A 13,750-nucleotide genomic window follows, 5' to 3' on the forward strand; every position below is an offset into this window, starting at 1 on the left:
GCGACGGCAGTTTGGGATAAAAAGTTCTGAAGCTGGAAGGCCATGAGGGGGGGTCCACGAGAAGGGGGTTCGTTGGAGACGGGAAAAGGGATCATCAGCAGAGGGCGAGGACTCCTTCCCATGGAAGAACGCTGTGATGCGGAGGCGATGGTAGAAGAGCTCCAAGTCGTGGTAGGCGCGGAACTCATTGAGGTGGGGACGGAGGGGGACAAAGATAAGACCTCTGCTAGGGAGGGAGAGAGAAAACGGGGAATTACAGACCAGTTAGTCTAACATCGGTAGTGGGGAAAATTCTGGAGTCAGTTGTTAAAGATGGGATAGCAGCACATTTGGAAAGTGGTGAATTCATTGGACAAAGTCAGCATGGATTTATGAAAGGTAAATCATGTCTGACGAATCTTATAGAATTTTTCGAGGATGTAACTAGTAGAGTGGATTAGGGAGAACCAGTGGATGTGTTATATCTGGACTTTCAGAAGGCTTTCGACAAGGTCCCACATAAGAGATTAGTATACAAACTTAAAACACATGGTATTGGGGGTTCAGTATTGATGTGGATAGAGAACTGGCTGGCAGACAGGAAGCAAAGAATAGGAGTAAACGGGTCCTTTTCAGAATGACAGGCAGTGACTAGTGGGGTACCGCAATGCTCAGTGCTGGAACCCCAGCTATTTACAATATATATTAATGATCTGGATGAGGGAATTGAATGCAACATCTCCAAGTTTGCGGATGACACGAAGCTGAGGGGCAGTGTTAGCTGTGAGGAGGATGCTAGGAGGCTGCAAGGTGACTTGGATAGGTTGGGTGAGTGGGCAAATGCATGGCAGATGCAGTATAATGTGGATAAATGTGAGGTTATCCACTTTGGTGGCAAAAACAGGAAAGTAGACTTATCTGAATGGTGGCCGATTAGGAAAAGGGGAGATGCAACGAGACCTGGGTGTCATGGTACACCAGTCATTGAAAGTAGGAATGCAGGTGCAGCAGGCAGTGAAGAAAGCAAATGGTATGTTAGCATTCATAGCAAAAGGATTTGAGTATAAGAGCAGGGAGGTTCTACTGCAGTTGTACAGGGTCATGGTGAGACCACACCTGGAGTATTGCGTACAGTTTTGGTCTCCTAATCTGAGGAAAGACATTCTTGCCACAGAGAAAGTTCACCAGACTGATTCCTGGGATGGCGGGACTTTCATATGAAGAAAGACTGGATAGACTCGGCTTGTACACGCTGGAATTCAGAAGATTGAGGGGGGTTCTTATAGAAACTTACAAAATTCTTAAGGGGTTGGACAGGCTAGATGCAGGAAGATTATTCCCGATGTTGGGGAAGTCCAGAACTAGGGGTCATAGTTTAAGGATAAGAGGGAAGTCTTTTAGGACCGAGATGAGAAAAACATTTTTGACACAGAGTGGTGAATCTGTGGAATTCTCTGCCACAGAAGGTAGTTGAGGCCAGTTCATTGGCTATATTTAAGAGGGAGTTAGATGTGGCCCTTGTGGCCCTACCTGGAGAGAAGGCAGGACGGGATACTGAGTTGGATGATCAGCCATGATCATATCGAATGGCGGTGCAGGCTCGAAGGGCCGAATGGCCTACTCCTGCACCTATTTTCTATGTTTCTATGCTAAGGACCGACCGTTCGGTGATGGAGAGGGGGAGGTCAGGGGAGATGGTGAACACACGGCAGGGTTGGGGCCGGAGGAAGGCAGGTGAGTGGACTGAGGCCGAGGCGATGTCTGGTGGTCGGGGTGGGGGGGTATAGGACTGTAGTGTGGGTGGGGAAGACCCAGTGGAACAGCCACAGGTTACCGGGGTTGGGGATTCTAGCACTAGGACCCAATGCAGTCAAACCCAGGGGAGTGGGAGTTAGCAGCGTGGAGGCTTCAGGCCCGGTGTTGATTCCAGGCTGCAGGTAAGGCGATGGCTGCGGGCTGATGGAGGGTGGTGGAGTGGCGAGAGTCGGCAGACCCGATGGTAGGAGTCTGCGGGCAGTAGAGTCCAGATCGGCGGGCGATGCATGGGATGTCCCGGTGGGCGGATGGTCGGTGGGGCGGCGCGGTTCGGCCAGCCCGGTGAGGCGACGAGGTGAGTAGAGCACGGTGCGGCGGCCATGTTCGGTGGGCCCCGGTCCGGCGGCGATGTTCAGTAAGTCCGGTCTGGCGGCGATGTTAGATTGGCCGGGTGCGACGGTGATGTTGGATGGGCCGGGTGCGGCTGCGATATTAGGCGGGCCCAGTGCAGTGGGAATGTTAATGGGCCCAGTGCAGCGGGGATGTTGGATGGGCCCGGTGTGGCGGTGAGGCTAGGCGGTCCCGGGGGGCGGCGAGGTTCGGCGGTCGCGATATGGTGGCGATAGTTGGAGGAATCGGGGAGGGGGGGATATACAGAGTTACCGGTGAGGCAACGAGGCTCGGCGTCATCGGTAGGCAAGAGAAGGTCGGTGGCAGCATCGACGTGGAGGTCGGCGAAGGCGGCGTCCTGGTGAGACCTGAGCTGCTCCTCGTGGGCAAGATGGCGTCGCGGGACTCGGGCAGGCTGCATGGGCCAGAGTTGGGGCCCGGGGCCTGCAGGCGGTCGAGTCGCGGAGTGTCGGCGGCAGGAGTGGCCTGGAGGCGGGCTAGTTTCAGGTCCTTGGTGGAGTTAAGGTGGGCCACGAATCGTTGATTGAAGAGGTGGATCTTCCGGCGGATGAAATAGAGTTGGGGTCCATTGCAGGTCTGCATGAGTGAGGCCAGAAGTTTCTGGAGAGTCAATGCGAGGTCCTGCTGGTGCCGGCTCATCGCAGCCAGGGTAGATCTCAGTGCCCGGTGGGAGAGCCAGTCGGTATCGATAGTGGGCTTGGGTCTAGGGAACTGGAGCTGGAAGCCATGAGGTATGAGATGGAGGCGCAGGCATGGCCCAAGGAAGCAAATGTGGCTGGGGTATCGAGTCTGGGTAAGGATGTGGTCGTAGAGTTGGAGGGAAGGGGGAATCACAGAGGGGGAGCAGTTAGAGAGGAGGTTGTGAAACTGTCTCCGGAGGGAGGTGGAGAACTTCATCAAAGTAGGCATATCTTGAGGAGATTTCGCAGTGGAGTAGACAAAGTGTTTAAGAAGGAACTGCAGATGCTGGAAAATCGTAGGAATCGATGTAGGAATTTCCCTTTTGCTAATTACAGAATTTCACTAACCCAGATGTGTAGGAAGACCAAGAAATGGGTGCAGGATGTAGAAGTTAAGGTGAAGTTCATGAAGTCATTGGGTTCTGCATTGGTGCAGGAGGGCCCTGCCTTCAAATTCACTTGGATACCTTCTGCACCCATTCAACACTCGTGGGCTTTATTAACTTCACCACTAACTTCCACCATGCCCTCAAATGCACCCATCTCAGACATCGTGGAGCTACAATATGTCCAATATCTCATAGAAATCTTAATGCTGCTTTACATAGAATATGCAAATATGGAATCTCCTGGTCAAAATTGCTGCTATGGTTTGTTTGCACTTGGTAAATCACCATTTTACTGAGTCAATTACCATTTTAAGATGATGTTTTAAAAATAATGCGTAATGAAACAAAGAGAAAATAAGGTTTTAGCTACCTAGTGCTTAAATTATTTTTAAATAATGAATAACAGAAAATCATGAAAGTGTCGTTACTTTGCTGTTGCACTCATGTGCCAGTAGTTCTAACAAAATTATAATACAATAGGTTTACTGAATGTTTCCATTGCAATAGGTGTCTGTTGTTGGTGCTTTATATTCTTGTAAAAGTTGCAATATTAAGCTATGCAAATAAAAATTGGCAAGGTGCTAATTTTGTTTTTTGAAATTGGAAATGAATATTCATATGGTACAAGAGATGGCTTAAAATGTTGTGCATTATTCTTATCGGGAAATGGAAGTAAAATTTTGCATTTATTCAGAAAGTTAAAATGGAAAGAATATAGAAAAACAAAGAAATATTTGTAAGATCTTTAACCCTTATCTTCTGAATTGTAATTGAATAGAGAGGTGGTAAATTTTGAAGTCCAATCATTTTTACATTTATGTGGCACAGTGGCACAGCAGTGGAGTTGCTGCCTTAAGGGCCTGTCCTACTTGGGCGTCATTTGCACGTCACGCAGGTGGCGTGCAAAGATTTTGTGAATCCCAAAATCCTGGGGCGTAAACGATGTCGCGTAAATGATGCCCAAGTGGGACAGGCCCTTTACAGCACTTACATCGTCAGTGAGCCGGGTTCGATCCCGACTACGGACGCTGTTTGTACGTTCTCCCCGTGACCTGCTTGGGTTTTCTCAAAGATCTTCAGTTTCTTCCCAAAGATGTATAGGTTTGTCTGTTTATTGGTTTAGTATAAATGTAAATAGTCCCCAGTGAGTGTAGGATAGTGTTAATGTGCGGGGGTCGCTGGTCAGTGTGGACTCGTTGAGCTGAAGGGCCTATTTCGGCACTTTATCTCTAAACTAAACTAAACTGAAGGGTTTTTTTCTGCCATTTGGAAAATTTGATGTCACTTTTTAATCTGGAATTTTAGATCCTGTGTTTACGGTGAAGAACCTTGCCATCGACCATCAAATCAAGAACTCTCCATTTTGGAACTGAAGCCACTTTATAGATTGATACTAAAATACTTCTTTGACCTCTTTGAAGCTGAATTAGAGACTTTAAATAAAAGGTAATTTGAGTAGACAGTACTAAATAATATTGTGGGCTTTCCCTGCTGCAGAACCTTGAGTCTTTCTTGTTAACAGCAGTGGAATGTAAAGTGTTAGCATGACTACTTTGCATAAGCAATTGAGTTGATTACCATCTATCTATTATTATATTACTGAAACTCTCATCTTGTTTGTTTCTATGCATGTGTGTGTGTGTGTGTATGTGATCCTGAAACTACGCCAAAACGGTACACGATAGAGGGAGAGGAGAGAAGGGAAGTAGGGGAGGTGAGGAGGGAGAGTTGGAGAGTGGGATAGAGGGGAGGCGAGGAGTGAGGGAGAAAGGGGATAGAGGGCGAGGAGAGGGGTAGGGAGGGGAGAGGGTTTATGGAGGGAGGCAGGTGTTGACTGAGGGTAGGGGAAAGGGAAGGGAATGAGTGGGGGAGGGGAAAGAAGAGGGAGGGTGACGAGCAGGGGAGGGAGTGCTGGGGATGAGGGAATGGAGGAGGATAGGGGTAGATGGCAAGGCGCAGATGGGGGAGGGTTGCCGTGACTCGCGTCACAGTGGGGACCTCTCAGCCGCACCTGCGCAGTTAGGGTCTATGGGTGATTAGTGGAACATTGCCTTGGGGAAACGGGACCCAACGGGTCCCACTTGGTCTCGTAAGAACTAAAAGTATAAAGCTGAAGGTGTTCTTTCCTGTTTCTTTTGGTAAAGGGTGGCAACAAAGTAATGACAATTGAGATTTTGTCTCCTTGCTATGGCTATAATAGCAACCATAATGACTGTTTGAATAATACCCATGTCAATTGGTCTAGAAAAGGACTCAAATATGATTAAGATTTTTCTTTATACCTATTTTCAAAAATTGCTACAGCAGTTAAGATTATAACTATTTTCTATTTTATGTTGTGTAATAGCTGTTCTGAAAATACAAAGAGTGGTGGTTGTCTTGTCATCCCCCACTCTGTCCTTGCAAATATTTTCCTGGAATACTCTGATGCAATGACTAATTCAGTAGTTGCTTTACTGGATTGTGTTCTTCAAGCAACCGGAGCACTGGTTAGGAAACCAACTGATGTAAGTAAAATTGATCAAAACAAATAACTTGTAGCTTGGTTTGCAAGTAGTATTATATTCTGAATATTGGCCACTTGCATGTAAATAGACAAATTGGATATGTTGTATAAATGTAGAGAATAAGAAGTTAAAGACAATTTGAATTTATCATTTTAGTCAAATTATTTAAATAGCATAATTATGCAATGAAAGTTCTGGTTGGTATGTGTCACGATGAACAGCATATTTAGGGGTCTTTGGATTAGGTTCTGGTTCAAAGCCTTTTTATTTTGAGATTTTATTTTGAAACAATTGGCTCTCAGTAGTCACTGTAATTTATTGTTATTTATTGTTTCTCAAAAGAAGCAGAATGGAATATGTTAGCAAATCTTGCCTGTTTTACCATATTGTAAGATCATATGTTAACTCGCCATGTACTAAACCCATATTCCTTGATTAATATCTAAAAAAAAATCTGATCTATCCTGAACATATTTGGTGACTAAATCTCCACAGCCTGTTAACACAGAGAATTCCATAGATTAACTATCCTGTCCTGAATTGCTGATCCTTTATTTTGAGAATGTTGAGCTTGAGTCTAAACATGCAAGCCAGAGGAAATATCATCCCTACACCTATGCTGTTTTTAAAAATCTCTCCTCGTATGACAAATCAACCTTTGCAATACTCCTGTCGCAAGTATATATACTTGGGTAAGGAGACCAAACTGTACACCATATTCTGAATGCAGCCTTCGCAAGATCCTGTATAATTGGAACAACATGTCTCTATTCTTCTACGCGAATACTCCTGCAAGAAAATGCCAAGATACCTTCTACCTTCCTAATTGTTTTTTGTATCTTATGTTGACTTGAATTGAATGGTGGAAAAAGTCTCCTTTTTGATCTCAACAATTTGGAAAAAGTAATGAGTTTTTTTAACCCAGCCTAATTGTACATCCCTGCCTCTTTTCCCCCCCACCATGATATTACATCTGCTGTTCACTTAAATTGTCTATAGCGCCTCGGGGCCTATACATCTTTTTCTCTTCCCAAAATTGCACCTGACATGTTGAAAATATTGCACTTGATCACCTCATCCAATTCACAGATAATATATTGAGAGCACTTGTAGCTCTGGCTATCAAAAATCTATGTTGACTTTGTTTGATCCTATTTCTAAGTACATTATTACCAATTGATAGATTGGGGATTGAATTGGCTCTTGGTCCTGTTAATTTATCTAATACTTATTTTACAATAAATGGTTTATTTTGGCTTATGTATTTAGAGATACTAAATAGTAGATTGCCTTCTGCTATTGTGGGACTGGACCATTGTCCCTGTCTTTTTTATTTGCCTAGTAGCAATTTGTATATATATGGTGAACAATATTATTGCTGTAATTATTTTAACGTGACACTTTAATTTTTTGTGGCCTTGCTTTTGTTAGTTACTTTATTTGTAAAATTCGCGTTAAACATTTTATTCTGATATTCCTCTTCAGAAAGCATGCTATGATACAGCCTACATCTTGCATGGCATATTGGGAATTGTTGTGGAATATCGACTTCTGTTAAACAGATTACATGGAAAATCCTTATCTGGTCGTACTTGGGATGATTTACAATTTTACATTCCTGTATGTTGTCAAGGTGATGACACAATTTCCTTTACAAACTCTGAATACTAATTCTGAATTTATTTTCCGTATTTCAGCTTTTCCTGTCTAATAATATTGTAAGATAATTCCCAATAATGTTGCAAACAATTTGAAACCAAGCCACATAACTAAATATTGTGCTGTGGGTGACTCTTTTGGTTAGCTTTATGAATAGGAAACCTAGCCAGTTTATTGGAAAAGTCAAATCTAAAAAAGCATGATTGCAGATTTCAGACATGATGTGCTGAACCATACCAATGTGGTCTTTGTTGTAGCATATGAGTTGAAGCTTATTTTGAGGATGCATTTCTGCCAGGATTTTGAACAAAATGGTTTTGTTTCCTACAGATGCCAGTTAAAGAGTCAGTCCTTGCAGAGCATTGCTTTTGAAAAACTATATTTGGCTGAAATGTAACTGATGAATCTTCAGCACAGTCTTATTGATGTCAAATAATATGGAAATCAACAGTGGGTTGGCCAAGGGAAGTAGTGATTGTGGTAGATATCTGCCACTTTGCAGGAGTTCACACTGAAGGGCAGTGTGTACATTTTTGTTTAATCTAGAATTTTGAATTATATCAGAGGTGATGGTGAGCCACTGAAGGTGGTAATCTGGTTATAACTATATAAAAAAGGATCATTTGTGGTCCTTTTGGATGGGTGATGTTTTGGGTCGAGGCCTTCCCTGGCTCATTTGTTCTTCCTATGTGTTAAGGGTGATCAGTTATCTCAAACACCAGGGATAGAACAATGAATATTTCTATCATAGTGACAATGGCTCTCATTTGTGATTTTTGTTAAGATCTATATCAGACTTGTGGCAAAGGCAGAAATAGTATTTTGGTGAAACCTAGAAATGATAAAGATGGTCAGTTATTTTGGAGAGGTCTTTGAAAAGGAGAGAGAAACTGAAAATGTGTCACAGTTTTGGCCAAAGGACAGCTCATGGCTTCAGCAGGAATCTTGGAGTCGACAACTTCAAAGAAAAATACTGCTAAATGTTGGAATGGTAAACAGCGGTCCTTGGTTTGAGAGAATTGTGTATTCAAACAAAACAATCCCAAATAATCAACTTTGTTCTTTCAGATTACAATCAAGAGGAAATTGAGATGATGTTTAAACTGACACCATCACCTTGGCTGCAAATGTTCATTGCACATGGCATTTATAAGCGGGTATGCTTCAATAATGGCACTGAAATCACTGAGACATCTTTCTCGCTCAAACAAATTGTGAGTATTTGTTACCAAAGTAGAAAAATTGCTGCAACTACTTGGGAAGCATCTATGGAGAGAGCTTTACAAGTTAATAACTCTTCATAAGAACTGATCAATTTTGGCTGCTTATCTGAAATTGTTGAACTTATTACATTCTGAAGTCTTTAATACCACCTGGTTTGCTGTTTCTAGTTGCTTGAGCTTTCATTAGAACATTGTAAGAAACCAAAGAAAGACAACAGAGTGGAATGATTAATTAAAATGGTAAGACAGCTGGTAGCTTCGTCATCTTGCAGACTTAACGAGATGTTCAGCAAACCTGCATTTAATTTCTAGGTAGGAAAGAACTGCAGATGCTGGTTTAAATCAAAGGTAGACACAACATGCTGGAGTAACTCAGCAGGACAGGCAGCATCTCTAGAGAGAAGGAATGGGTGACGACTCGGGTCTGAGGGAAGGCCTTGACCCAAAACATCACCCATTCCTTCTCTCTAGTGATGCTGCCTGTCCCGTTGAGTTATTCCAGCATTTTGTGTCTACCTGCATTTAATTTCTCTATTGTGGAGGAGATCATATGGTCACCATCATGTACTGTGCTAAATTGGAAGAAGTGCATTTGAATTGCTGTTTCAGCTGGAAAATGTGTTTGCGTCTTTCTATGGTAGTGGGGGGAAATGGCTGGAGACTGGGGAAAGTGCCATGATTTTTTTTTTAAAGTGAACGTTGATGATGAAAGGGTGAACAAGAGATGTGAAGAAATGGTTCTTTCTGAATGGTGAAATCCGAGGAGAGGGAATGATGGTGGCATCGCATTGAGTGTGATGAGAAAGACGAGCTGATCTGTTGAATGTAGAGACTGGTGGGAAGGAAGGTGAGGACAAAGGAGCCCAATACTAGTTTTGTGGGTGAAAGTAGAACTGTGGGATATGGAACAAATATAATTGAGAGCCCAGGGAAGGCTAGAGTAAAGATAAATGAACATATCAGAAATATTGGATTAGAATGCGTCACCAGAACAGTTACAATCGAGCTGAAGAAACAAAGTAAATCCAATAAATTCCTCTCAGAAAACAAGGTGGTATGAGGTGTATGTGCGCGTGGTATATACCTGGGAAGTCTGTGGGCTTGCAATAGATATCGGTTATCAGTCTGGCCTCTGAGATGGGGACAGAGAAGTCTAGTAAGGGAAGAGTTAGGAATCATGAGGGTGAGAACATGGTGGAAATAACAAAGGTGATAAAACTTCTAGTTTCTGTATAATCCAGGAAATGGTAACAATAACTACCATTTTTAATTATTTGGTTTTGCCTTTTTTTATATCTGGTAGAGAAATCTTGGCTATTTATACCAGGCGCAATGCATGTTACTTCTCATTGTTATCTTTTTTTGTTGTTGTCTTCTCATTTAATCCGTTTAATGTTTGCAGCCTGAAATTATTTGAAGTTTCATTGTATTGTTCACTGACTAGAAAATGTGTTTAAAATGTTGATGTTTATTTGGAACTGAAAATATCACCATTCTCAAGCTAACAGTAATTATTTTATAGCACTTCTTGATTAACTTTTTAAACATGAAAATGTTTAACATAAATAGAAGCAACAAATCTTTACTTCCCATTACTTGGCATTAGTTACAATATTACTTAAACTTAATGTTATAGTATTTTTTATTCTCAAAGTCAGTAATGTTAACTAGTGAAACATGTAATATTGGAACAGCCAAATTTGCTATTGAAATGCTTTTATTTCTATGGCAAATACAATGGTACCTCCTGGATGCAACCTTAATTAGATCTGTAGTGACTGACTTGGTACAGTTGACATTTGACTCCCACTGAGGGGAGTTGGCTGTAAACCTCCCTTGAATGAACTTTCCTGTTCTGATAGATCTCTTCGTATTTAACGGCCCTGGGGAGGATGGGAAGTTGTAGTAATGTGATGAAGGTCCCCAAGAGAAAGAAGATGGGACAGTGTCCTTGGCCTGAACCTTTGAGGCCATCAGTTACTTTAACTGGAGACATGCAGAAGCAAGTGGATGCACAGGCTGTTCCAGCGTGAGTAATTCTTACAACATCACTGGTTTAAAATGACTTCTGGGAAAATAGTTGAACTGAAATGGCTTGGCCCTTTGGTGACCTGTATTTTGTTGCCAGCTATTTGAAGTCTGTGGCAGAAAGCCATTTTTTTTTTTTTTTTGATGGCTTGGCATCAAATGTACAAAACATGAATATTGATATGTTCAAACATTAGTTCTGTGAGCTTAAGTTTCTTGTATCTGGTAAAGCCCCTGTCCCACTTTCATGACCTAATTGGCGACCTCTGCCGAGTTTGCCCTTGACTTGTACTCGCAGCATGGTCGCCACAAGGTCGTAGGAGGTCTTCGTAACTCTTCCTCATGCTCGTGAGTGGTCTCTGCGTACTCGTGGCCTCAAATAGGTCGCGGCGTTTTTTCCAGCCTGATAAAAAATGTCCACAAGTTAAAAAAAAAAAAAAAGGTCGGCATGGAAAAAATCAACACATTTTACTCGTAGGTAGGTCGTGATGGTAGTCGTAGTTAGTCGTAGGTCAGTAACTGGCCCGAGAGAAAAAAAGCAAACATGACATAATTTATCATGTGATTATTTTCCACTCGTAGCTAGTTGTAGTTGGTCTTAGGTGTGGAAGACTGAGGTCGAGGGGGACCGTAGGAGGTCGTAGACATAGTCGTAGGAGGTCTTTTACTTCGGCGAGTCAACACGACCTTGACATTTTTTTTCCAACTCGTTTAGGGTCTTATAAACTCGTGTATTAGGTCGTCCAAGTGGGACAGGCCCTTAATGATTGGATATGTGCTGTATTTAGTTGTAAGAATAGTATGAAAAGTTTATCGATTTCAAACTGTTTAATTTCAAATAAACTTTACCAGAAAAATATTGTCATTGTCAACATACTACACGCTGATTTCGAAAACCAGAACTGCAGTTAGTTTACAAAAAAGACAGTGCTGGATTAACTCAGTGGGTCAGCGAGCATCCCTTGCGAACATAGATGGTGATGTTTCAGGTCGAGACCCTTTTTCAGACTGATTTGGGGGAGGTGGGAAATGCTGATTTATATTGCATTTGGATCTGATGGGCTGGAATCCAACCCACAAAGTACTTGGTGTGGAAAAACAAAAAGAAAGCCTACAGAATCTGGAAATATAAAATGGAAATTCTCAAATCGGTTAACATCTGCAGAAGGAGGGAGTGGAAATCAGTTAATCTACCAGTGACATTAGCACTTTTTCCACAGATGCTGCCTAACCACCTGGATAGTTTGATTCTTGCATTGATCTTTTTAATAACCATGACATACTTTAAATTATGCACCCGTTCTACAGTATTTGAAGGATCTCTTTGTAAAAATGACTTTTTTAATTACTTTAAAAATGTTTATATACTTGGTCCAGAACCAGGGGTTACAGTTTAAGAATAAGAGTTAGGCCATTTAGGACTCAGATGAGGAAAAACTTTTTCACCCAGAGAGTTATGATCTGTGGAATTCTCTGCCACAGAAGGCAGTGGAGGCCAATTCACTGGATGCATTCAAGAGAGAGTTAGATATAGCTCTTGAGGCTAATGGAATCAAGGGATATGGGGAGAAAGCAGAAACAGGGTACTGATTCTGGATGATCAGTCATGGCTCAAGGGCCAAATGGCTTACTCCTGCACTTATTTTCTATGTGCTGCTGCTGTGGTCAGTTTCCAGTTTGGATCAATATATTTGCCTCCTGAGGCTGGTATACCCGAGGTACAATATATTTACAATATACATCAATGATTTAGATGAAGGGATTCAAAATAACATTAACAAATTTACAGATGACACAAAGCGGGGTGGCAGTGTGAACTGTGAGGAGGATGCTAAGAGAATGCAGGGTGACTTGGACAGGTTGGGTGAGTGGGCAGATGCATGGCAGATGCAGTTTAATCTGGATAAATGCGAGGCTATCCACTTTAGTAGCAAAAACAGGAAGGCAGATTATTATTATTATTATCTAAATGGTGTCAAGTTGGGAAAAGGGGAAGTACAATGGGATCTGGGGGTCCTTTTCATCAGTCACTGATGGTAAGCATAGAGGTACAGCAGGCAGTGAAGAAAGCAAATGGCATGTTAGCCTTTATAAAAGAGGAGTTGAGTATAGGAGCAAAGAGGTCCTTCTGCAGTTGTTTCTGGCCCCAGTGAGACCACACCTGGAGTATAGTGTGCAGTTTTGGTCCCTTATTTGAGGAAGGGCATTCTTGCTATTGAGGGAGTGCAGCGAGCAAGGTGCGGCTGGGCTTGTATACTCTGGAATTTAGAAGGATGAGAGGGTTCTCATAGAAACATACAAGATTATTAAGGGTTTGGACATGCTAGAGGCAGGAAACATGTTCCCGATGTTGGGGGAGTCCAGAACCAGGAGCCACAGTTTAAGAATTAGGAGTAAGCCATTTAGAACGGAGATGAGGAAACACTATTTCACACAGAGAGTTGTGAGTCTGTGGAATTCTCTGCCTCAGAGGGCGGTGGAGGCCGTTCTCTGGATACATTCAAGAGGGAGCTAGATAGGGCTCTTAAAGATAGCAGAGTCAGGGGATATGGGGAGAAGGCAGGAACGGGGATACTGATTGGGAATGATCAGCCATGATCACATTGAATGGCGGTGCTGGCTCGAAGGGCCGAATGGCCTACTCCTGCTCCTATTGTGTATTGACCTGACATGATCCTGTGCAAACACATGGACCTTTTTGTTGCTGTAGCCCCACAGCCTCCTTGCCTGAACCTTTCCATTCCTTGTTAATGTCAGCTCCTGCTGATAATTTTTGCTGGTTTTGTAAATGAATATTTCAATTTGTATCAGAAAATAATTCTAATTCTTACAATTAAAACCTGATGTGTAGATGCTGGTTTAAATCGAAGATGGACACAAAATGGTGGATGAAGTAACTCAATGGGACAGGCAGCATCTCTGGAGAGAAGGAATGGATGACGTTTCGGGTCGAGACCATTCTTCAGTCTGAAGAAGGGTCCCTACCCAAAACGCCACCCATTCCTTCTCTCCAGAGATGCTGTCTGTCCCGCTGTGTTACTCCAGCATTTTGTGTCTATCTTGTTAAAACCTGATGTACATAAATTATATATATATATATATATATATATATATATATA

General features: G+C 42.5%; 1 protein-coding gene across 2 annotated transcripts in view; it reads left to right on the plus strand.

Moving 5' to 3' along the window:
- slf1 (SMC5-SMC6 complex localization factor 1) overlaps positions 1 to 13,750 on the plus strand; it is a 73,936-nt gene that overhangs the window by 36,648 nt on the left and 23,538 nt on the right. For both annotated transcript variants that reach the window (XM_033017290.1, XM_033017291.1), the window contains exons 10-14: positions 4,520 to 4,660; positions 5,562 to 5,721; positions 7,207 to 7,354; positions 8,449 to 8,594; positions 10,466 to 10,632. In XM_033017290.1, the coding sequence (XP_032873181.1) occupies positions 4,520 to 4,660; positions 5,562 to 5,721; positions 7,207 to 7,354; positions 8,449 to 8,594; positions 10,466 to 10,632 (762 nt within the window). The remainder of the gene's footprint in view (positions 1 to 4,519; positions 4,661 to 5,561; positions 5,722 to 7,206; positions 7,355 to 8,448; positions 8,595 to 10,465; positions 10,633 to 13,750) is intronic.

Source organism: Amblyraja radiata, chromosome 3, assembly GCF_010909765.2.
Source record: "Amblyraja radiata isolate CabotCenter1 chromosome 3, sAmbRad1.1.pri, whole genome shotgun sequence".
Lineage (NCBI taxonomy): Eukaryota > Metazoa > Chordata > Chondrichthyes > Rajiformes > Rajidae > Amblyraja > Amblyraja radiata.